We start from the raw sequence: 23,361 nt of genomic DNA, 5'->3' as shown, positions 1-23,361 counted from the left end.
ATGGGGCAAGACACAGAGTGAATGCTTTAAACTTTGGTATCTTCTCCCTTATAATCAGATCTTGCTTTCTCAGGGAGCTTCTACCATGCCTGACAGAGCAGACAACAGCTAAGAGGGTCCTGGGATTCTGCAACCGTTCCCTGGCCACTTGTGCTCTGGACTATCTGAGAAGCCAGTCCCAGAAATTCAGTTACCGGGGATGTCCTCGCCTTTGCCCCCAGGCCTCCAACATCCACTCATCCCTGCTTTCGCCTGCCAGTCAGTTCTGTGTGCCTACTCTAGGTGGGCAAGGAAGGCTTGATCCTCCACAGGCTCACAGCCTATGGTAGAGACTCACGTACACATAGGAGTACAATCTAGTGTAATAAAGGCTGACATCCAGTTACGTATAGCTACCAAGTGAAAACAGAAGAGGGAACAGATAATCAGCTTAGCTGGGGAAAGCTTCACAAATACCTAGCAAGTGACACTGGAGCGAGGCCTCTCTAGAAGCATGGTTTTCCATCAGGAGGAGATGAGGGAGCAGAGGGGCAAAGGCAAGGACTGGGCCAAGCCTGGAGATGAGAAAAGGCACATAATTCTGTGAGGGTTGAGCAGAGGATGAGGAAGAATCAGGAGATGAGCCAGGAATGATAAGTCAGGATTATACTGGGCACCACGTCAGAGAGTTTGGACACCATCCTGAGGTTCTCCAACACAGTCAAGGTTGGGAACTCAAATGCCTACATGGGCCAGGCAGATGGTGCAAATTAGAGGAGGGAAGCTGGGGAGTGAAGGCCCCACCTAAAGGTGGTAACAAGTTGTCATGCTGGAGTGCAGCCTTGATGTAGCCAAAATTCCATTAAAAAAAACATAAACTGAGGCCAGGCATAGTGGTGCCTGCCTGTAATCCCAGCTAGTTGGGAGGCTGAGGCAGGAGGATCACAAGTTTAAGGCCAGCCTGGGCAATTTAACAATTTAGCAAAATGTCATCTCTAAACAAACAAACAAAAAAATTGAAAAGGATTGAAGATGTAGCTCAGTGAGACAGGGCCAAGGTTAATCCCCAATATAAATAAGTAAATAAATAAGAAGCAGCAGCTAAGGCCAGGAACGTGTAACCTAGCTACGAGGGACACTGAAGCAGGAACCTATGCTGGGCAAGTTAGCAAGACCCTGCCTCAGTATAAAACGTTTAAAGGGCTGGGTGTGTAGCTCAGCGGTAAAGCACTTGCCTAGGATACTCAGGTCCTTGGGCGCAATACCCAACACCAACATGGTGGGGACCACGTTTTTATATAAATGCCTCTGGTTTTTCTAGTTTTCACTGATTGCTGTTATTTCAAAACATCATGCTGACCAAGTAAAAGATACACGGTTGTCCTCTCCACCTTCAGCCCTTCCCTTTGGCACTCGAAGTCTAAAGTGTCTATGCAAAGATCTTACGAGTCAGACCTGTGCTTCAGAAAGAGAATGTCTGTGCAGATCTCTGTGCTGTCTTTCTGAGCCAGGCTTCTCCGGGATCCTCCACCCCTGTACTCTGGCCTCTCCCTCCTGTAACTTCACCTTTGCACCCCTCACTACCCTCCCAGACTATCCCAGCACCAGCTGCCCCATATAGTGGAGGAGCTAAAGGAATGGAGCATGCAGTAGGCCTGGCTTACAAAGTCCAGTGTTAAGGACACGAGAGAGCCACATTTATTTCACATGGACAAGCATGATTCCGTCGCATGCTACACACGAAAGCTCGCATGAGGAAAGTACCCGTAACAGCAGTTATGTGCTTTTGTTCACAGGGAGCGGGGTGAGTCACAAAGTGGTTTTCAAAGGCAGTACCCTCCGAGCACAGCTGAGACCACAGGTTTTGAACTCACTGCCTTCTCTCATCCTCAAAGGGATGCTTCTAGCTTTGCAATCTCTGCAAGATCTGCGAGGGGCTGAAGATGCTCTCCCATCCCACCACCCAGGGCGGCTCCAGGGAATTAGGCTCAGAGGAAAGTGCATGCCACTTGGAATTAACAAGTCCATTCCTGGGAGGGTGGTGCAGGAACGGACAGCCGTGTTCATAGCAGCAGAACTGTCACCACCTATACTCTGTGTGATCGCTGGAAGACACACTCTTCTAACAGCAACTCCCTCAAGGCCTCTTATAGATGGGAGGGAGACAATTTGGGACTTGGATGGATGTGCCAGCAGCAAATCAAATTTGCCTGGACAGATTGGTGAGAGCTAGTGGCCGGGACCTTCCCGTTCTCTTTGGCCTTGGCCTTGGGAACTCTCTGGTTCCAAAAGGTGGGACCCAGGATGGGAAGAGGGACCGGAGGCCAAGCTTGTTGAGGGAGGAGGACCAGAGCCCAGGCAGCAAACCTCAGGGACGGGATGAGGGAAGAGCCCTTTGGTGGCTTACTCCCACCTGAAGTCCTGCCCAACGGTTTCATAAAATTTAATATTATAAGGTCTATAAAATTCCCGGAGCTGATCTATCACTTCGGGGTCGATCTGTACATGAGTTCTGCCTTTGGATTTGCCCAGGCATCGAGGCAGGAGGCTCGACTGTGTCTTTTTCAAGCACGGGAATCCTTTGGTCTTGTTGAAGTAGAAGTGCTTGTCCGTGATGAACCTCTTGATGCCCAGGAAGTCCTGGACGCGCCCCATTTCACCCGCAGGGTCGGTGATGAGCCTTTCGCCACTGACGAAGTGGATCTGGGCCAGCGGGAAGTAGCGCAGCCAGCTCTCCAGGTGCAGCGCGTACATCCCGATGCGGATGGCGTTCCACGACACGTCCACCAGGCCCAGAGTGCGGTTGCGGAAGGACAGGCCCTCGAAGGTCGGGATGTCGGGCTTCTTGGAGAGTGTCTGCGTGTAATCAGAGATGGCGCGAGTCACCGGGTTCCGCACCACCACGATGAGCTTGGTGTCCCGGGACATGTTGAAGATCCGCCGTGGGGCCTCTTGAGTGACAAAATAACTCGGCGTCTTCTCCAGCGTGATCTGGGTCTCCAGGGTCCTGGGCATCAGGCTCCTGGGGGCAGAAGCAACACATCATTAGACAGGGCTCTGCGTGCTGGGGATGGGAGGCCCAGGCACGGTACCATCAGCTCCCTCCTCCCCTGACCCGCAGGGCCCTCGCCTCTGTCACCTGGTGGAGAACCCACTTTTACTCTTGTTGGTTCTTTTTTGGGGGGAGGATGGGGGTCCGGGAATTGAACTCAGGACCTTGTGCTTGCCAGGCACGTGCTTAGGCAGCTGAGCTATATCCCCGGCCCTACTCTTGTTGGTTCTTATAAATAAATATCTTTTACAGAATTGCACTAAGAGGGAAAATAACCCATACATCCATCAGTATGGGTTAAACAAATTGTGGATTAGCCAGTTAGAGGAGTCAGGTAGGTCTCTACGCACTGGTACAGAACACTTCTGACCTGCAGTGGCCCTCCACATCTAAGGGTTTTGCTGATTCACCAACTGCAGATTAAAAATATTTGGAAAACGATTGCACCCCAGTGAACTTTTTTGTTTTCATTATTCATAAACATTACAATGCTACTTACATAGCATTTACTCTGTGGTAGAAATTATGAGTAATACAGAGATGACAGAGCACACAGGAGGATGTGTACAGGTTAGAGGCAAACACTATTCAGTGGTATCTCAGTTCACAAACTCAATTCTTTGCGCGATTCTGGCAGCAAACTGAACAGGACAGGAACTGAGTCAAATGTCCCCACAAAGTCAACACTGAACCTAACCACTGAATTTGATTTGGTTCTTGTCCAACCCGGTTTGCGACCAGAATCGTGAACCTACCTGTGACTGGTGCATTTTATATAAGGACTTGAGCATAGACAGATTTCAGTACCTGGGGTCCTAGAACCACTCCCCGATGGATACTAAGGAACAACTGTGTAGCTTTTAATAAAGAAAGGCAAGGTATAGCGTGTTTATCTCAGGAAGGATACTCAAGAAACTGGTAAAACTAGTGGCCTCAGGGGACGCAGGTGGAGGTGGGTGTAGAAGCAGAAGATCAAGGATAAATGAGAATTACTTTGTAGTGTATAATCTTTTATGCCGCTTGAAATTTTTAATGCATTTACTGCATATTCAGAAATACAAAGTAAGCCATTGAATATCGTTCTGGCAAAAGATATTGCTCCAAATAAATTAAGAAAATCTTTTCTTGGGGGGTGGAGCAAAAGGCTTGTTTTGCACGAGTGGCAACTGTTATAGAAATGATTTCTGGCATCTTCTCCTGTCGAGAAAACATCAGAAATAAATCTTATGTGTGGGTTGTGAGAAGCACAGAACTCCAGGGTCACAGGGCCCTCGGTCAGAGTCAGGTGATCCGCTGTTCTACACCTTCTTTACTTCATCTCCCTACTGTGCTTGAGACTGTAGGGACGAGGTAGGAAACCTCCTTCCCGGAGGAACCTCTTTCAGGCCTGGATGGAGGCGTATACCCTGCTTCCTGAACACTGCTTTTCGCCTAAGGTCATGCTTTTCTCTTTAAATAGTATTTCTTGATTTTGGCTGCAGATTAGAACTATGCAAAGAGTTTTGGAGTTTTTTTTTTAAGCTTTTTTAAAAATAAAAGTGTCTGGGCTCTGTCCTAGAGCCTGACTCAGACTAGTGAGGTTGGGTACTTTTTCAAAGCTCTTCTGTTAAGTCTAAGGCAGAGCTAAGAAACACTTTGCCCGGTCCCCCTTTGCCCATTCCTCATACTGTGATTTACCAACACCTGGCCAAGAATCTATCCTTTCTCTCCTCAATAATACAGACTTCAGCTTACCTTCTGCTCCCCAGTTCTCATACTAGACATCATCTCTGTCTAATAAGCTGGGCTCCTAGTTCTTTGATCTTCTCTACCACGAACGCCTCCATTTTTCTTTCCTTTAGCCGTTCTGACACATGGCCACTGCTTTGGTCTTGTCACTGAAATTCCATGACTTTGAAATGGTTAAGGGCAACATTTCACCCAAAGACTATGTCGTAGGTTGAATGATGTCCCTCCAAATATATCTGCTTAGAACCTGTGTGTGGCCCCAGTGCGACCTTAGTTGAAAAGTCTCTGCAGATATAGTTAAGAACCTACAGGTAAGATCACCTTGGACTAGGGTGGGACTGAAATCCATTGATGAGTGTCCTTTTAAGACAAGAGAGAAGTAGGGAAGAAGATGACCGAAAAACAAAGGCAGAGTGTGGAGTAACGTACAAGTCGAAAACACCAGAGATCGCTCCCAGAACCTAGGGGACAGGAATAGAGCAGCTCTTCCACAGAGCATCAGGAAAATTGAACCCTGCTGGGAAGTTACTTCCAGGAGTCTGAACTTCTGGTCTTCCGAACTGTGAAACCATAGATGTATGCTGTTTTCTGCTCCCTGGTTTATGGTAATTTGATATGGCAACCATAGGAAACTACAGATCACAACTTTCTGCCTTTACCAAGTCTCAAACTCATTATACTATTGTCAAATTCACCAACGACCCCCAATTTCACTCCCCCACCATCTCCCTGGACCCAGTGAACAGTTATGTCAATAGCATCATAATCATTAATTTCCTTGTCCCTTGCTCTCCTGGTCTCAGATAATGCATCATTCCAGCCTCTCATTCTTCCCCATTCTGTTCCCGGGGCACCAACCAGCAGTGAACAAAACTGCTGCCCCTTTATGTGTCTATCAGTTCTAGCTTTCGGTGAATCCTCAGCACTGCCACCCAATCTCCTTTTTATGGTCTTCACGTGGTCTCTATCACTTATCATAGTCATTGCTCCAGTTTCTCACCAGAAGCTCCCACCCTGGCCCTGTCACCCACCCCTGCCATGCCTCCAGTCTCCAGCTGCAGCGGAAGGGTGTAAGCTGTCACATCTGAACTCCTCCAACTTTCCTCTTCTGCACCTGGAGCCCAACCTTTACCTGTACGCATCCCGAGTGCCTCCTGCTAGCTTCAGAGACCAAGGGTCGCAGGGGCTCATTTGTCGCCCTCTGCTTAGATCCCTCCTCCACAGCCTTCTCTGGACAGCCACCCGTTAGCTCTGGGAGTCCATGAATGCACGGTGCAACGAGGCTGACACAAGTGATCACGTGTCCCTGCCCACGGTCTCCATGGACACTTGTGAGCAGAACGCTTTAACAGTGTTTAGTAGACTGATTTTTAATGTAGGATAGCATTATGAACAATCACCGGTGCATTTGAATAGAATTCTTTGAATGAATTTTCTAAGAAATTTGGTTATATTACATGATGACCTTGGCACACAATGTAGTCAGGTGTTTACAATGAGGGTAGACGAAGTTATATTGACATAAGCCTCCCAACACAAAGAAGTTATGGACTTGATAGGCCAGCAAACAGATTTCTTTATAATAACCTTCAATCCACTAAAGAATATCCAGGACGGGAGTTGTGGGTGCAGCATTTCGCAAGGGTATTCGACTATGGAGTGATGAACTTTTGCCAGGAGCATCAGTTAAGGTCTCTCTTGGTTACCAGTTTGGGAAATTCTGACAAATTCCAATGATACCCAAAAGAGCCATCGTTCCCCCAGCTGGGCACTAACATGAAGCTCCACATTCTAATTCCTCACTGCCAAAACCAAAAGACAGATCCTAAAATATAAGAACCAGACTCTAAATAAATTCATCGTAGTCATGTCACAAACCAAAGGGCTCCTGTGAACACATTTTCTCTATTCCACTGGAGAACACACTTGAATATTTATTTCTCCTCAGGCCGTTGGAATGGTGTACTGGGGGCTGTCAGTGACACTGTACAAGGAGAACGTTCATACACTCCTTGCTCTGTGTGCATGGGAGTGGGGTATTAGACTGTGCTGTGAGGTACATCTTTCCTCATTATGCTACAGATTAAATTTTGCCTACTTGTTTCCAGCTGCTACAAAACAAGCTGAACTTTTCTCTCGCCCTGCAACCCTCTTGAGCTTCTGCCTCCTTTCCTTTTCTCTGTAGCTCTGCAAAAATCACTGGAAGAATAGTCTAACACTCACTGTTTGGACTCACCTCCCATCTGTTGTTTTAACTTGCTCAGCAACAATTTACATCTGGTCGCAGCCCCCAGATTTCCTTTGAGGAACTACCGCTCCTACTGTGGACAACATTCGGTGGGCTGAGGAGTGGGTAGATGATGCAAGTTAGGGCCAATAAGTGCCAGTTACGTTACAAAGACTAAAAATGTTTCATAGAGCCTGAAGATGGAGCTCTTCCAACCGGCTATTGTCCTGGAAGAGATTCCCCGTCACTGTTCGCTATCAAATCCCTATGGCTCTCTCGGGTCTTTTCTGTGGTACTTGGGATTGAACCCAGGACTTTTACACTGAACTACACTCCCAGGCCCCCACTCCCCCTTTTTTGTGAGGCACGGTCTCTCAGAGTGCTAGGGTTAGAGGTAGACACTACCACCCCCAGCTGTCTATGTCCTTCTACTTCTGAAATGTTATGCTTCTACTTTCTTCAGGATTTTGTGTAACTACACATCCTCCCTATAAATTATTGTAAATTTAGGTGAAAGTTGGTTTCTGTTGCTTGCACCTCTACTTTTCGCAATCTGACTTCGCTTCTCCTTTTCTGTGGAAGCTGCATCTACTTCTTTTAATTACAAACTCCACAAAGGTTGTGTGGATGTATTTCATTTGTGGCTCTATCTCCAGAGTCTACCACAAGCCATGACACAAATAGAGTCCCCATCAGTATTTCTGAGATTTACATGAAGCCAAACAATCTGTCTAACCCAGTCGTGCTTTGGAGCCTCCACCGCCTGTTCCAGTTCCTAACTCTTTACAGAGGACTCTGAATCTGCAAGGGTCAGCCCTCTACTTTCCTCGTTTTATAGCTCCTCCTGGGTGACTTCTTCCTTCTCCGGTCTCTACCTTCACCTGCGCAATGCTGACTCACAATTCCACAACCGAATGCGATTCACAACTTTCCTGTGTTCTCAGCTGGAGCGTCAAACTGTATCTATGGACCAGATGCCTCACCTCAAAACGGAACCTGCTATTTGCCCCCCCAAGCTTACTTTGTCTCTGGCCTACTTCTGCAAACGATATCACTGTGAATTTAGAAAAGCCCTGGAGACACGCTTGACTCTTCCTGACATCTGTCTTCCATTCTTGTAGGTTTTCTGTCCTGGGTTCTCAAGTCTCCACCCTCCTGTCCTAGTCAGTCACACAGCCCAAGGCCTTCGTCGTCTCCTCAGACGACAGACTTTCTTCTGATCTCCAGGCATCTACTGGGTTTTCCTTTTCAATCCATTCTGCATTCTATGGTCACCAGCGAAAACATTTTAAAGCAAACCCAATCATGCCAACCACAATGATTCTTTGGCATAAAACCCATCTTCCTGCAATGTGAGCACCCTGTTTCATTTCGAGAATTATCTCTTTCCCCTTCCTGGTAGCCTAATGCTCACATTCTTCTGAACACAGAATCCACTCTCCAAGCGCATCTTGTTCATTCATGTTTATTTTGCCCTTGCTGAGCTCTTGTTTGTTTTTAAGATTCTGGGTCATCTTTCTTGTCTCTCTTGCCATGGTGGATGCCGATGCATCTTTCCAAGTTCAAATAAAAAATGACACCCTCTATAAACCCTGCCTTGTGACCTCACGGTGCTCTGTAGATCTGAGGGTACCCGTTGCCCCATTTTGTGGTAACTGTTAGTTGTGCCTCCTCTTATATCAGCAGACCATTAGCAACAAGAATATCTCTTTTTCATTTTTTCTTTCTAAGCACATTACCTGGCACACCATAGGTGATCAATTAAATGGGGTCAAGATCAGGGGCAAGTGGTGGCTGAGAAGAGGCCGGTGTTAATCAGCTTTCCATTAGTGTAACAAATGGCTGGTGTAGTTAATCCGTAAAAAGGGAAAGACTTATTTTGGTTTATTGTGTTGGAGGTTCTGGTCCTTGACTGATTCGCCCTGTGGTCTTTGGACCTGTGGTAAAGCAGTGCCCCATGGCAGAGTGTGTGTTGAGACAAAGCTCATTATTGCATGGTCAGAAAACGTAAAAGGCGGGAAGAAGAACCAGCCAAGGCTCTAATACCCACTTCCAAGGCACACTCCCAGTGATCAGAAGGCTGCACCTCTTGAAGGTTCTACCACCTTTCCAAAGCCTAGCATGGCCTCGGAAGCTCTCAGTGCTGGTTCTGAAAGCTTTTCCTTAGTGTTCAGGCCTTGAGCAGAGGAAGGTTGTGGCAGGTAGTCTTGCCGGAGATATTGTTGATGTTAAGAATTCATTGTAGACCTGGGTGCTCTGGTTCATAGGCTAAGTTGGGGGCGGTGCATTCAAGCTCCTCTTTGACCCAAACCTCCAAATTTAGGACGGTGAAGTGAGATTTAAAGGAGCACCTCGCATGTCATCTCTCTTTTGCCATCTGCTCATGGCCCCTGGCTGGGACCGTTTGCAGAGCTTTTGGAAGAATGCAAATGCCTGGGTCCCAAGCCAGACTAGTTAAGTCAGAGTCTCTGGGCACAGGGCCCAGGAACCTGCAATTTTAGAGCTCCCCGATGATTCTAGTGGGATAAGAAGCAGTGCCGCAGGCAATGCGTTCCTTAAGCCAAGGTCCTTTATTCTGGTTGCTCATGGATATCAAGTAGGGTGTGGCTTAGAGAAAAAATTCCTGTGCTCCTCTCCTGTACATTCCTGCTCAGGGAGTTTGGGTTGGAGTCCACAGATCTATATTTTCAACAAGCTTCCTTCATGATTCTTTGTACCCCAGGCTGATCTTGAAACTCCCCATGATCCTCCTGCCTCAGCCTCTTGTGTGCTGGGATTGTAGGCCTGTGCCACCGTGCCATCCTTCATGATTCTTATGGTCAGAGAAGGTTGGGGAGCACAACCTTAATAAAGGGTAGCTTCATGACTAAATGCTCACACTCGTTACTACCTAATGCATTATGTACTTATTTGTATGTTTAGGGTCCCTGTTCTCCACTGCCGCTATATACAGATCATAAATTCCAAGAGTTAAGGCTTTCTTCTGTCTTTGTCACTGCTGGATTCTCAGCACCTAGAAGGGAATTGACACTTGGTAGGTGTTCAGGAAATATTGGTTGAAGGGAAAGAAACTAAAGCTTGGGCTTTAATCTGAATAATGAAGCAGAATCATGTCGTGTGAACCAGCAGAGGTGTGTTGCTCTTTTCCAAGCCTGCGAATTCCATGTTTTATCACCCAGCGGAAAACATCACACACTTTCTGTGGTACTTACTAGAAAATGAATCCAAGCACTTTCGCATCACTCTGAGGCTTTCTGGAAATTATATTTTGACCCATGCTGTCCACCTGTGGAGCAGGCACAGTTCGGGGGCCCCTGCTGTCCACACAGGGAACACCCTGCGTGTGTCTCATGCTCTAACCCATCTCAACAGGCCACCTGCAGCAGTTCCCGCCACCAGGACACACCTCTGATTATTCCCCATAAGATGCTCCGGAAAAGTTCCTTTTCTGCTAAATTCGTATACCCTGTGTCTCTGTTCTGGAAGTCCCGGCTGCCTGGGGGACTCTGGTGATTTATGAGCTCCTAACTGGGCAACCGGGCTCCTTGAAAATCGTTGCAATCTCTGGAGGGATAATTAGGAGCGGAAGAGGAGAAAAAAGGCCTCCTGAAAGGAAGTGATCCTTAAAAGTCAACCTGCTAATCCCACACGTGCTGTACCGAGTGCCAGCACAGCACGTGCGACCATGTATCTCATCTAGTTGGGTGCAGACCGGAGCGGAGCGGCCTGAGACTTCTCCCTTACAGGTGTGCACCCCACACCTTGCTCTTATGCGACCCAGGAGCGAAACACGGCGTCCTGGCTTAAACACCATCGCTCACCCTTCACCGCCCGCTTGATACTAGGACTTCTGTGGCTCTTTAGACCCTGTCTGTGGCCCCTGGGACTATGGCTGGGCTGAGCTATTCAGTCTGGCCTCTTCTTCCCCAAATACTTTATTTTTCATCTGAAGGACACTTGGACATGTTCTGCCTTTTGTCCTCCTTAACCTGTCCGGCAAAACTTCATTCTCCCAGCTTGCTGTGAAGCGGCACCAGGAAGCATTCCCTGACTGGGCCCTTATCACCTGCACCTGCTCAGAAGAGAAAGACGTTTTTCACCCTTGTGGTTCCACAGTATCCAGTATAGACATAATCCACTTAAAAAACTTTATCTGAGTCCCCCTAGAGGGTAAGGTCCCTGAAGGTAGGGGTTATAACTGTCACTTCTCTTACATCAACAATGGCTAGTTCTTCTGTTCCTGGTATGTATTCATGTACTCACTCAGTAGGCAGGCATTTATTTAGCACCTACTATATGCCAGAGATGAAAAGATATATGAGGTGTCGTCCTTTTTCTGAAGGAGTTAACAGCTTTGTGGACCTACTGGGTGGGATTGAAGAGGATGTGATCCCCTCTTCCTGCGTAAGGGGCTGCACCTCAGCTCAGCTCCCCACGAGAACTGGCAGCTAGCTTCTTCCATCTGGCAAGAGGGTCCAGGGATGAATCCAGTTTCACGTGGGTCCTCCAGGCATCCAGGTAGTGGGCAGCTAGCTCACTGTTATAAACAGCTCAGCTAGTCATTTGATTATCTTCCTACGGACGAGGCTGCTCTTATCCCTGCCATATAAGATAGGAAGCATTGTCACTGCTGTGGTTTTTGTCTGTTTTCCAGTGCTGGGGACCCAGCCCAGGGCTGTGCTTACGCTAAGCAAGTTCCCCACCACTGAATTCCACCCCAGCCCAGAAAAGGAGTTGTGTGGGATTTGTGGAGGGGCAGAGTCCCTTCCCCGGGCCATAAACCCACAGTTGTCCAGGTTCAGGAAGGGTAACCCTGCCTTCCTTTCTCTTGTGTTGTGACTCTTGGCTTGCAGAAGCCCCCAGTAAAGCTAATTCTCTCACCCACACCCTACGTGCTGTGGCATTTGTCTGGAGTCCTGCTGTGTGACGGGCGGACACTTCATGGTGGACCTACAGCAGGGACAGCGGGCTGTCTTACGGGGTTCAGCTCTGGGTTCAGCTCTGACCAGCCGGTCATGCATCTAGAGTTGGGAATCGAACAGTCCTTTCTGCAAAAGTCCTGTCACTTGCTAACCATAAGAAATGGGCACGCAGCCGACATCAGACACACACATGGTCATAAACCCTGGACATAAGCAGACTTCAGTCTGACACTCTCCCGGCTGAGCTATCTCAGCTACCTAATTAATGTAAACGAACAGCCAATGCTCGTGCAGTGACTGGCCAGGCGCTGGGTTCAGCTCTGTGTGTGAATCATCTCACTCTACCTTCTCAGTAACGCTACAAATCAGGCCCTCTGATTGTTCCTGCTTTAGGCTCAAGGAAACTAGGACACAGAGAACTAAAGCAAATCACCAAAGCAACACAGTTGCAGAATCTGCATTCAAATGTGAGTTTGGCACTAGACGAACACGTGAGAATATGAAAAATTAATCTTGGCATGAGGACAGCCTTTCTAGGCATAAGACAAGGAAAAGATTGAAAAGTTAGACAACATTTTTAAAAAATGCAAGTTATTGGAATGGAAAAATATCATAAATAAAATAAGAGGAAAGTAATTCCAAAAATATTTGTAGCATGTATGCTAGAGACACAGAGGGGTGGTTTCATAGGTTTACCCATATATTTATAGGGTGTACATATTTTTTTGGACTTCTCACAGATCAGTACAGAGAGGAGAGCTAGCCAGGAGAAGAGAGGACACTTGGGAGGATGAGGCAGGAGGATCTTTGCGAGTTCAAGAGCAGCCTGGGCTACAAAGTGAGTCAAGGCCAGCCTGACCTGCATAGTGAGATCCTGTCTCAAAAGAAAAAAGACAAAAAAAATAGAAGAAAGGAAAACAGACTATGAGAAAACAGTTGATAGAAAGGCCACAAAAGGAAAATAGACATGAGCAAAATCTCAGTATCAAACTCAAAAATCTCTCAACATACTCAATCTCTGAAAATTAAAGAAATGCAGATAAAAACCATGATGACATCATATTATTCACCCATAAGGCTAGGAAATATATTTTATTTTATTTTATTTTTTGTTTTTCTGTCTTTTTGGGACAGAGTCTCGCTATGCAGGTCTTGAGCTCCCTTTGTAGCCCGGGCCGGCCTGGGAAATGTATTTTAAAATACTGTAATAGTTACACTTTTGGCAGCAACATGGAGAACAAATCCCCTCCTAATATTGGTAGGCGTGCCCATCAGTGAAGTTCTAGGAGGGCGATTCGAGACTAGCTCTTGGATTAAGGTAAATAAACTTCTACATCAGGAAGTTCCGCCTCTGGAAACTGATTTGCACAAATGTGTAACAGCTGATGTGCAAAGACGTTCAGTGTGGGGTCTGTGGCAGAGGCAGGGAGGCATCCGCTAGGGAGACCTGCTTCACCGTCCACAGCGTCCTGCTGCCCTGAGAGGGCGGCTGCCTGGCGACGGCTATTTCCCAGCACCCTTTGCACCCAGACTGGGAGCCATGGCTAATTCTGGACAGGGGTAGTGAGTGGAAGTGCAGGTTTACTACCTCTCGGCTGTTTCTTCTGTTCCACTGGCTGGGTGAGGAGCACTCTGGCCTAGAAGGGCCCAAGTCTAAAAAGCAGAATGAAAGATTTCCTATAAGTAGGGAACACCTTCTCTGTACTCATGAGAGCAAGAAATAAACGTTTCCTTGGGGCTTATTTGGTATGGCAGCTAGCGCAAACCTAACTACTAGAACTCTTTCATAACAGAAAAACGCCAGAAAGAACACACCTGTCCATTAGTAGGTGGCTGATCAGAGAAACTGTAACAAGGACATACATCGATTACAACGGGGCTATTAAAAAATGAAGTGAATCAATATAAATACGGACACAAAAGGATTCCAGGATGTATTATTCAGTGAAAAAAGCAAGGTGTAGTGAGGTTCATAAGTCTATTTGCATACAAAATGTCCACACACGCTAGTGTGTGCCTGCATAAACTTTTTCTAAAAGGATGCGCAATTAAATGTGAGCAGCGATTTTCTTCAGAGAACGACCTTGAGGAAGCAGAGATGGATTATGATGTAGAATAGGACTTTATTTTCACCTTTAGCTATCGGTGCCGCTCACTGGATCTGTTTTCTCGTCACAGTGAGCATATATTGTTTGTCTTTTAAAAAGCTGACTAATAAAAAGTTGTTTTAAATGTCTCCATTGATATTCTCTAGGAAAAAGAGAACCTCGGTGTGGAGGAAGGTGAGGGAGCTGCTCGGAGAGCCTCGTTGTGTGGGTGGGTGGCAAGGACGCGGGAGGCTGGGGATGCACACAGCTCCTTTCTCCAGAAGCTGGCTCGGAAGAGCAGCAGGGTGATCGTGGGAGTTGGGTGAACGCTTTTGCTGCTGTATGTACAGCTCTGAAAGTCTCCAGGCAGCTGGACCTGACTTTCTCGGGCTCCATCTGTGACTAGGTTGGGGACACCGGAGGTAACAGCCATCTACCCTTTCACAGTCCAGGCGTGGCTTCTGCCTCTGCCCTTTTCCTGCTTCCTGGGAATGCGTTCCTTGAGGCGGTGCTTCTCACACTGTAGTGTACGTTTGGGCAGCGGGGAGGGGCATGAAATGCAGAAAAGCAGATTCTGATTCAGTAGGTCTGAGATTCCGGTTGTTTTGTTTTGTTTCGCTTCATTTTGTTTCGTTTCGTTTTGTTTTGTAGTACTGGAGATTGAACCCAAGGCTTTTGCACTGAGCTACATCCCCAGCCCATTTCAAAAACTTTTTATTTTTGAGACAGGGTCTCTCTAAGTAGTTAAATTGTCCAGGCAGGGCTTGAACTTACAGTCCTTCTACCTCAGCTGCTTAGAATGCTGGGGGTACAGCCCCGAGCCGCCAGGCCCCGCTGAGCTTCTGCATCTCCAGCAGACCCCACCGTGAGGCTGACCTCATCCTCACCGCCTGGGTAGCAGGGTAATGTGTGCTGGCGCAAATTACACGCTTGGTGCCTCGTGTATTCGATGGAAGTGGCTAATTCTGTTAGGTAAAGAATTGAGGGTGATCTGCATTCAGAAAACCTGGGTGTGAGTCGCGGAGTTTCCGCTCCCAGGCCTTGGGACTTTGTGTGATTCCCTCGCCTGCAGCATCAGACCAGTTTCCCTCGGTGGGTACGAAGGCAAGAATGTCACGCAGACCACGCCGTGCTGTGCCCACCCACGACGGATTCCTCTTTCTCTATTTGATTCTCCGCCTTTCATTCTAGTCTTTCTCATTTCAAGCAGCTCGTCCTCCGTCCCTCCACCCTTTCCTGCTGTAGCTCAGCGATTCCTACCCTTCCCAGCCGAAGTTGTGGAAATAACGCTCAGCAGCTCCACTGCCTCCCCTGACACACATCCCTAACTTGTTACCGTGTCTGATTCCCACCCCATCCTGTGTGAGACAGCTCTCCCTGAAGACAACCGTCAAAGGCCAGCTCCGCTTTTGTCTTATTTCACCTTCCTGTGGCACCTGAGGCATCTGCCCGCTCCCTACCAACTTCTTGAAACTTGTTTTCTCTCGGCTTTGGGAGTACCAGTTGTTGGTCTTCATACACATTTTACTTACATACTTTCCTTGACGTACCGCTGGTCTTCGCATGTCTCAGGTAATGTGCATAGCCCGTCATCCACCACTTGCCCCAGCAATACCCACATCTAACTGATACCGGATCCGACTGGCAACCTCCCACTCCCTTCGGATGTCCACCCCAGCCAGCACAGGACCACCTCAGCTTTTCTCAGCATTGCCGAAGCTGCAGAGAGCTACGCACCAGCGTTCTCTACTGAGCGTCCAACTGAAGCCAGCTTACTTTTGTGCGACACTCCCCACAGTGACACTGCTGTCCGGACCACAAGACGGTGCTTGGGGGACAAACAGCCCTTCCCCTCATACTGCCTGCGAGGCCGTTCAAGTGAATCAGTGCACCAGCAGCTCTACAACAGGCTTCCTATCCTTCCTCCAGTGCTTGACAGCTCTTCCCCTCTCCCCAGACAGAAACTCTGCAGCCACAGCTCCGGGAAGAATGACTGATCATCCTTTAGGACAGTAGGGTACTCTCAGAGAGCCCAGGACTCGTGCAAAGAACCTCCTGAGTGGCGGTGGGGGCCGGAGAACCTGGCTGCTCTTTCTCTATTCCTGCATTCAAAGGACTCAAGCAGAGGAGGCGTTTAAGGGAATGCCTTAAATGGGCAGGTTGCTTCCACTACAGATACCCGCCTGCCAGCAACACCCTGGGGGCCTTGGGCACTCAGCGGGCAAGCCCGCCATCTTGCTCTGGCCGGCTGGCTCTGCCACTCTGCATGACCACAATTTCAGACCTCTCTGTTGTCTGCCAGTGAGCCAACGCTGTCCTCTCCCGTCATGCTTTGCAGGAAAGCTTTCCTCACACTCCCTGGAGGACAGAAAGCCATTGAACTGGGCCACGCTCCCACTCCCGCTGCCAGGCACAGGAAGTCAGCCACACTGAGCAGAAGATGGTCAGCCCAGCACCGTCTACACCAGGCTTCCTTGTCTGAGCGCCTTTGCCTTCAGTGACGAGTGTCCCTGCCCGCACTGTCCACAGAGCTCCCCCTTCCCCTACCACCCCTACTGAGATCCATACTAAGGACGGGTCAGTCCCCGTAAGTTCTGAAGTTTCTTAGACACTTGCAAACTCTCCAACCAAAGACTGCATGAGTCCACGACTTTACCTGTTTTCTAACGCTGAGAGTTGAAACCTCACCCTCCTGAGGCCCCAGAGATACACATAGTTTTGCAGGGATCAGGTCTGCAAGCCGGCTCCACTTCCTGCAGCGTCGCAGCGCCCCCTAGTGCGAGGTGATTCAACTACAGGGCACGGAGCAAACGCCTAACGGCTTCTTGGCAGTTATTTGTCGCTTCCCCAGGAGACACGAAGCACTCATCAGGGCCTTTCCGTTCTGTTTCTTCAAATGTAGGTGCAGCAGAATACATTAAACTCTGTAGCTAAACGTGACCATCCTGGGTTGGCTTTCTGATTATACAGAGCGGTGGGAGGAGTGGTTAGTGCCGCTGGGGAACGCACTAGGAAGTCAGCGGGTCCGACGTTGCCCAGGCCTCGGATGTGCTTGAAGCCACACGTGCGGTTGTTGGGTCACCGACACTCGTTCCATTTCTAACGTCTGCCTGAACTGTACAAACCTGCCTTCTTGTCCGGGTTCCAACGTGGAGTGGACCAGCTCTGCCTTTGAGCACTTAAGGAACGCAAGAGGTGGGTGCCAGCAGGCACTCTCAAGCCGCCCGGTCCTAGCTGTTAAGTCACCCGAGGCCCTCCTCCGCCCCATACCCTGCCTGGCGGGACCCGATGTCCCTCCACTTCCCATGTCGGGGACCAGACATTCCAAGATGAGCTATGACTTCCCTTATCGACAGAAATGACTCAACCACAGAAGGGCACCCTGCCCCACACCCTGTCTGGCGGGGCCGGATGTTCCTGCAGGGCCAACTACCCTAACCACACCCCCTTCCCCCAAGCCCTTATAAGCCCCATGCTTTGCACAGTTCAGGGCTGTCTTGGTCCGCTAGAAGGCCGCTCTCCCGCCTAATAAAGACTCTTCTCGTGTCAGAAGGTCTGGTTCGGTTCTGTGTGGGTTCCACGGTCCAATCCCTATCCTTCCCCTTCCTAGGACTCTGTTGCTCCTTCTTCCGGGGACGCTACCCTGGCTTTCCCCAGGGGTCAGCTGTTACCCTCAGGCCTCACTTCTACGGTCAGCACTTTCCAGGGTCCCTCTCTACACCCCGTAGTCTATTTTCCTCACTGCTGTAAGCACAGTCTGTAATTATTGTGCAAATCTGCTTGCTTAGCTATTGCTTTTCTCCTCCAGTGAGTCTGTAACCCCGGTAGGAAGGGACGGCTCCCGCCTTGCTGGCTGTAGCATCTTTAGTCCTTGTCACCGTGTCACTCCATCATGGGCAGCAAGAGAGAATGAATAACCGGGAACATTTTGCTTGTCAAAGGAATAAGGTGGGAAGGGATCGAAGCCTAAATCAAGAAGACATGGGCTCCTTGAGGAAAGGCAGCTGCCTAAGATCTTTAGAAAGGATTTCCCAAAGTGGGTTCGCTTATTATCTCTGGTACACCGCTGACTCATGGATGAAATGCACACTTTTATACAGTTATGAGTTTATTTCAATATATTTTAGGAAACTGGAACTAGGACACCATCTTTGTTTAACAGATTTTATCACTGAGGGTAAGGCTCAAATACATAGTAAAGGTGGAAAATGCGAAGTGATCTAAAAATCAAGTAAATAATAATACACATGGTATATGAATGTGGTCAAAAAAGTAGCCCTTTGCTAACTGCAGTTTGGGGAACTCGCCTCAGAGCAGTATTGGTACAGCAAAAGGGAATCAAAACGAAAATTGTGGATGCGCTATTCATTCCGTAAACACTTATTGAGCATCTATTGTTTGCCAGCCACTTTGCTAAGCCCTGAGGTCACAGCTGTAAATAAAATAGGTGTAGTACCTGCCCTGCTGGATTTCTGGTTTGGTGGAGGAGATAATGAGCAATGAAAAATATTTCATCACAACTGGTAATAAAAAGAAAGAAAGAGCTCAAGAGCAATGAGCACATTAAGTGGTCGGAGAAAGCTTCCGGGGGTCACTCGAGCAAAGGGACAAGTGGTGAGCACAAGTTTGCATGGAAAGTCAATAGTGCGGCCCAAAGAGACGACAGAAGAAGAAAATGAGGTGTGAATGAGGTAAGATGGTGCCACAAAAAAACCTAGAACTCCATGAGCACACTGCACTGACCGCAGGGAAGGACAGAACTAGTGACACGGGAAATGAAAGTGGGAAAAACTTGAGCCTAATCTTAGGTCTAGGAAATAGATATGTAAATGAGAGGAGAAGAGAAGAGGAGAGAAAGGGGGGGGGGGGAGAGAGAGAGAGAGAGAGAGAGAGAGAGAGAGAGAGACACCTAGAACACAGAGTAGTTACAGGCAATATGCAGTTCGTTGATGTGATTGAAGAAGATATAGGAAACAAACTAAATAGGCCTATTAGCAAAGATTTCATTAAATAAATATTTCTAGCAGTGGCTATGTGGGTAGACTGAAAGTACAGATTCATCCTAATGAAATAAAACTGTAACCACTAATCTGTATATCCATCCATCCATCCATCCATCCATTATTTATCTACACAGAAATGGATCAGGGCAAACATTTTAAATTATAGGTAAAAGGCAAGGGTTTTAAAATTATTAAATCATCTAAAACAGGGAAAGCAAACAAAATTATTTTTCTACAGATTCAGGCCAGGTGAAAACTTTCTAGAAGTAGTAAATACTAGGAAAACAAAAATTATCATCTATAGAGTTTTGCAGAAAAGTGTTGTGACTCCTAATATTTATTATTCAGCCAGTTAATCGCAAAGGCAAAAGAAAGGCATTGTGAGACACGAGACAGCTTCAGAACATTGCATCTCGCTCTCCAAAAGGTCCTTTGACGATAAAAACAACTGCTCATGTGATGGTGCAAAAGAACTTGGAACTAGAAAAGAGTGCTTGAAAGGAAAGTAACTGGGGTTCCCCAGGGCACCGAGGCCCAACGGGTGATGCACGGAGCTTCCAATATCGAGATTATTCTTCTGACAAATATCTCATGTTCTCACTTATACACAAGGCTAAAACATTTGATCACATAGAAGCAGAGCAGAACAGCGGCTGTCGGAGTCTGGAAAGAGCTGGAAAGGATGGGGGGAGGATAGTTCAGTGGGTACAGGGGAGAACTTGGACAGGAAGGGCAACTTCTAATGCCCTAGAGCACAGCAGGGTAACTGCGGTTCACAGCACTTAGCTGTATGTATCCAAAAGCTGGTGCAGAGGGTTTTGAATGTTCCAACACAAAAGCTGACAGCTGTTAGATGGATACGCCAGTTACCCCCCTGTGACCACTACTAGCACATTATCAGCACATGTACCCGTGGACCGAAATACCACTCTCTGCGTCATATATTTATAATAATTATGTGTCAATTAAAAGTAAAACCATGCAAGCCTTCTTCTTTACAAAATTAATACTCTGATAAATCAAATTCCAAAGCGCAGATTAAATTAATAAAGACTCAAAAATTGGCAGCAGAGAAAGAAAAGCGGGGAAGAAGCAGAATAAAAGCGCACAAGACTATTTACTGAAGTGCATAAACTGTCTGTTCCTCTCCTCCCTTAGAAATATGTAAAATACAGCATTAAAACCAGGACATAGAACTTCGAACACAAAGAAAATGTAAAAACAGAGAAAATGCTGGTCATGTAAGTGAAAGAGACCGGATAAGAAAGTAAGAAAAAATAAAAGAAAAAAAGAACCAAAAGTTTTAGCGCAAGATGACAGAAGCACAGGCGATAGATATATTAACATTTACAATAATTGGAAATACGACAAACACCATACATTTTAAAAATGACAACAAGGATTTCTCATTCTAACAAATTTGGTCACGATTGTGTGAACAAGATTCCTCCCTCCCCAGAGCACAGGCACAGAAACACTTCACATAAAAACAGAGGTTAAGAAACGTTTGGAAAATGTCATTCTAAAGCAAGCTCGCCTATGCTTCTGTCATCTTGCTCTAAAACTTTTGTTTTTTTTCTCTCTTACCTTCTTATGCTGTTTCTTTCATTACCTGATCAGAATTTTCTCTGTTTTCATATTTTCTGTTGTGTTAGAAGTTACATGTCCTGGTTTTAATTCTTCTGGATATTAATTTCCAGGAAAAGTAGGATCCAAGGCAAAAGACTTCAAGGAGACAATTGGTGAAGGGCCCGGGGCACAGCTAGAAGTTCTACATCACAGGGCGAGTCAAACCTCCTCCCTCTCAGGTCACCACTAAGTTGATAATAAATAGATAAAATGCATAAACTCAAAATGTCAGAGAGAAATGACAGAGTGGCTGGCAGGCGATATATATAGACAACTCTGGAAGAAGGAGGCTGCTGATGAAGAGCTGTAGACTTAGGCAAAAGGAGAGGTCGAAACTTGGGCGGCTCTGGGAGAGGGGGGAGAGTAAGGAGGAGAGAAGGGTTCTTGACACAGCTTTCCCCGAACTCCGGAAGTGGAGGCATCAGGACGGCAGAAAGAATAAGGGGCGAGGGCGAAAACACAGTCAGTGTCCGAGGTCTCCCCAAGGAGCAACCAGACCCGCACAGCCTTCCTCCCGCCCCACAGTCGGGCTGCCACTTTGCTCCCACTGGAGCAGACGGGGGAGACTATCCTTTAGAGATACTGGATGGGGGAACACCCAGACTCAGCGAAGAACCGACGGGACCCGAGCCAGAACGCCGGGAGGCAGGTGGGTGTGTCCACTCCCACACAGCAAGCGAAAGATGCGCCTCAAGACAAACCGAATATTCCAGACGGCAAGTCCTGCCTACAACTGCACAATTTATTAAAAAATAAAAACTGCCAAATCTCATTGAGATCAATATCATCTCATCAAATACACAGTTATAATTTAGTGGAGCAGCAGGTCAAAGAAAAGTATCAACAGCTTCTGAAAAAGCACTTAGTAAAGGCACCATCCACTACTAATTCAGAAAAAAATCAGCTTAAGAAGGTAGGAAGGTTTCACCTTCAACGTGAGACAGGAAATCTGCCTCAACCCCCAGGCATCAGCCCATGAAAGATGTAAATAAAAAGTGTATTCCAGTGAAGGACACATGACGACGAGCACTCCCCGAACACCGCCCCCTTACTTCGGGTACACTTCTCCCGTCGTTCCCACCGCTTTCTGCAGCTGCTCTGGAGGTGCTCTTCTGTGAGTGGCTCCACCGGCTGTGACCAAGAGCAAGCGCAAGCTGCTGCTGAGGCTCACAAAACACCACGCTGCGCCCTTGTTCCCCAGATCTGGCGCTGGGTGACCTCTGGGTCCTCTCCAAAGTTAAAACGCCCGTGAAAGGTAAACATTTTGAATTGATTCGGGACGTCAAGGCAGCCAGAACAGCTCACCTGAAGACAGGAAAGCGGACTCCAGAACCGCTTCAGAAAACGGCAAGAACAACAGGATGTGTGTGTTTGAGGGGAATTAGTGGCAATGTGTCTTGCACTGTAAGAATTATTTTGTAAATGTAAGTATTCATAGTATCTTCTGATCCTGCCAGGTAACCCTTATTGTGGGCCTTGGGTAGACATAGCCGTATCTTCTTTACCTGTGTTATAGCATTTAAGCCTCAGTACCACCAGTTGGCATCACTATTATTTTTATAATTTTTTTTCTCTTAAGGAAATTAGGCACAGAAAAGTAACCTGCTCATCTGAGCGTGGTGGCACACAGCTGTGCTCGCAGCACTCTGGGAAGCTGAGGCAGTAGAATCGTAAGTTCAAGCCCAGCATCAGCAATTTAGGGACTTAGAGAGGCTTCCTCTCTAAAAAACTTTAGAGATGGGGTGGGGATGTAGCTCAATGCAAAGCCCCTGGGAGCCCAGTACAACAAAAATGAAAACACATGAAGTAAAGAGAAAGAAAGCAACCTGCCCAAGGACCTCAGGGCACTGAATAGTGCAGCCAGTATATGACTCCAGTGCCTGATCTTACAACTTCCAGGCCGTGAGCCCCATTAAAGTTAGGCAAGAAAGGATGCTCGCTAACACAATAAGTATTTGACATTGCTCTGTAATTTATAGACAACTCATTAAAACTTTAATACATGGAGAGCTAAGAAATCCTTATATTAGAAAGACATCAATTATTCTCAGATTAATCTATGAATCAAGTGTAATTCCAATCCAAAACTCACAAGGATTTTTAAAAAATTGTATTTGGCAAAATAAGTATAAGGTTTCTATTGGATTAGTAAATTAATAAAACAAGCCAAAAGATTTTGGTATAAGGAAAAGGAATATGGAGAAAATTGCAGTGTCTCGTATTATAGATGAATGAATATATTAATAAATATTACAAAGCTGTAGTAATTAAAACAGTGTGTCATGGCTCAGGAACAGGCAAATGGATTAGTAGAATATAATACTAAATCAGAAATAAGCACAGCTTGTAGAAAATAAGGGTGGCACTTTAAGTCTTTTGGGAAATTATGGATAATTGGCTCTTGGTTGGGGCAAATAATTTATCATTTAGGGGAAAAGGAAGCTAAGTTTCCTCATTGACAGCCTACCCCAATATTAGGTCAGGATGAGTGAAATAATTCAATGTTAACAAGAAAACAGTGACATAAAGTATTAAAATATTGGTAAATATCTGCATATCCTTGAGTGACAGAAGGTTTTATAACCAGGCTATCACAGGAAGAAAACAAAGAAAAAGACTTTGGATGTGACAGTATAAGAATCATGGGGCTGGGGATTTAGCTCAGCGGCAAAAGCGCCTGCCTGGCAAGCGCAAGGTCATGAGTTCGGTTCCCGGTACCGGAGAAAAACCAAAA

General features: G+C 47.0%; 1 protein-coding gene across 1 annotated transcript in view; it reads right to left on the bottom strand.

Moving 5' to 3' along the window:
* Positions 1–1,635: 1,635 nt before the first annotated feature.
* Hs3st2 (heparan sulfate (glucosamine) 3-O-sulfotransferase 2) overlaps positions 1,636–23,361 on the bottom strand; it is a 93,197-nt gene continuing 71,471 nt past the window's right edge. Inside the window, exon 2 of the mRNA XM_005405090.2 lies at positions 1,636–3,001. Within this exon, the coding sequence (XP_005405147.1) occupies positions 2,383–3,001 (619 nt within the window). The 3' untranslated portion in view covers positions 1,636–2,382. The remainder of the gene's footprint in view (positions 3,002–23,361) is intronic.

The sequence above is a fragment of the Chinchilla lanigera genome, unplaced genomic scaffold, assembly GCF_000276665.1.
Source record: "Chinchilla lanigera isolate Chin_1 unplaced genomic scaffold, ChiLan1.0 scaffold00092, whole genome shotgun sequence".
In the NCBI taxonomy this organism is placed as follows: domain Eukaryota; kingdom Metazoa; phylum Chordata; class Mammalia; order Rodentia; family Chinchillidae; genus Chinchilla; species Chinchilla lanigera.
This window is presented reverse-complemented; position numbering and strand designations above follow the sequence as displayed.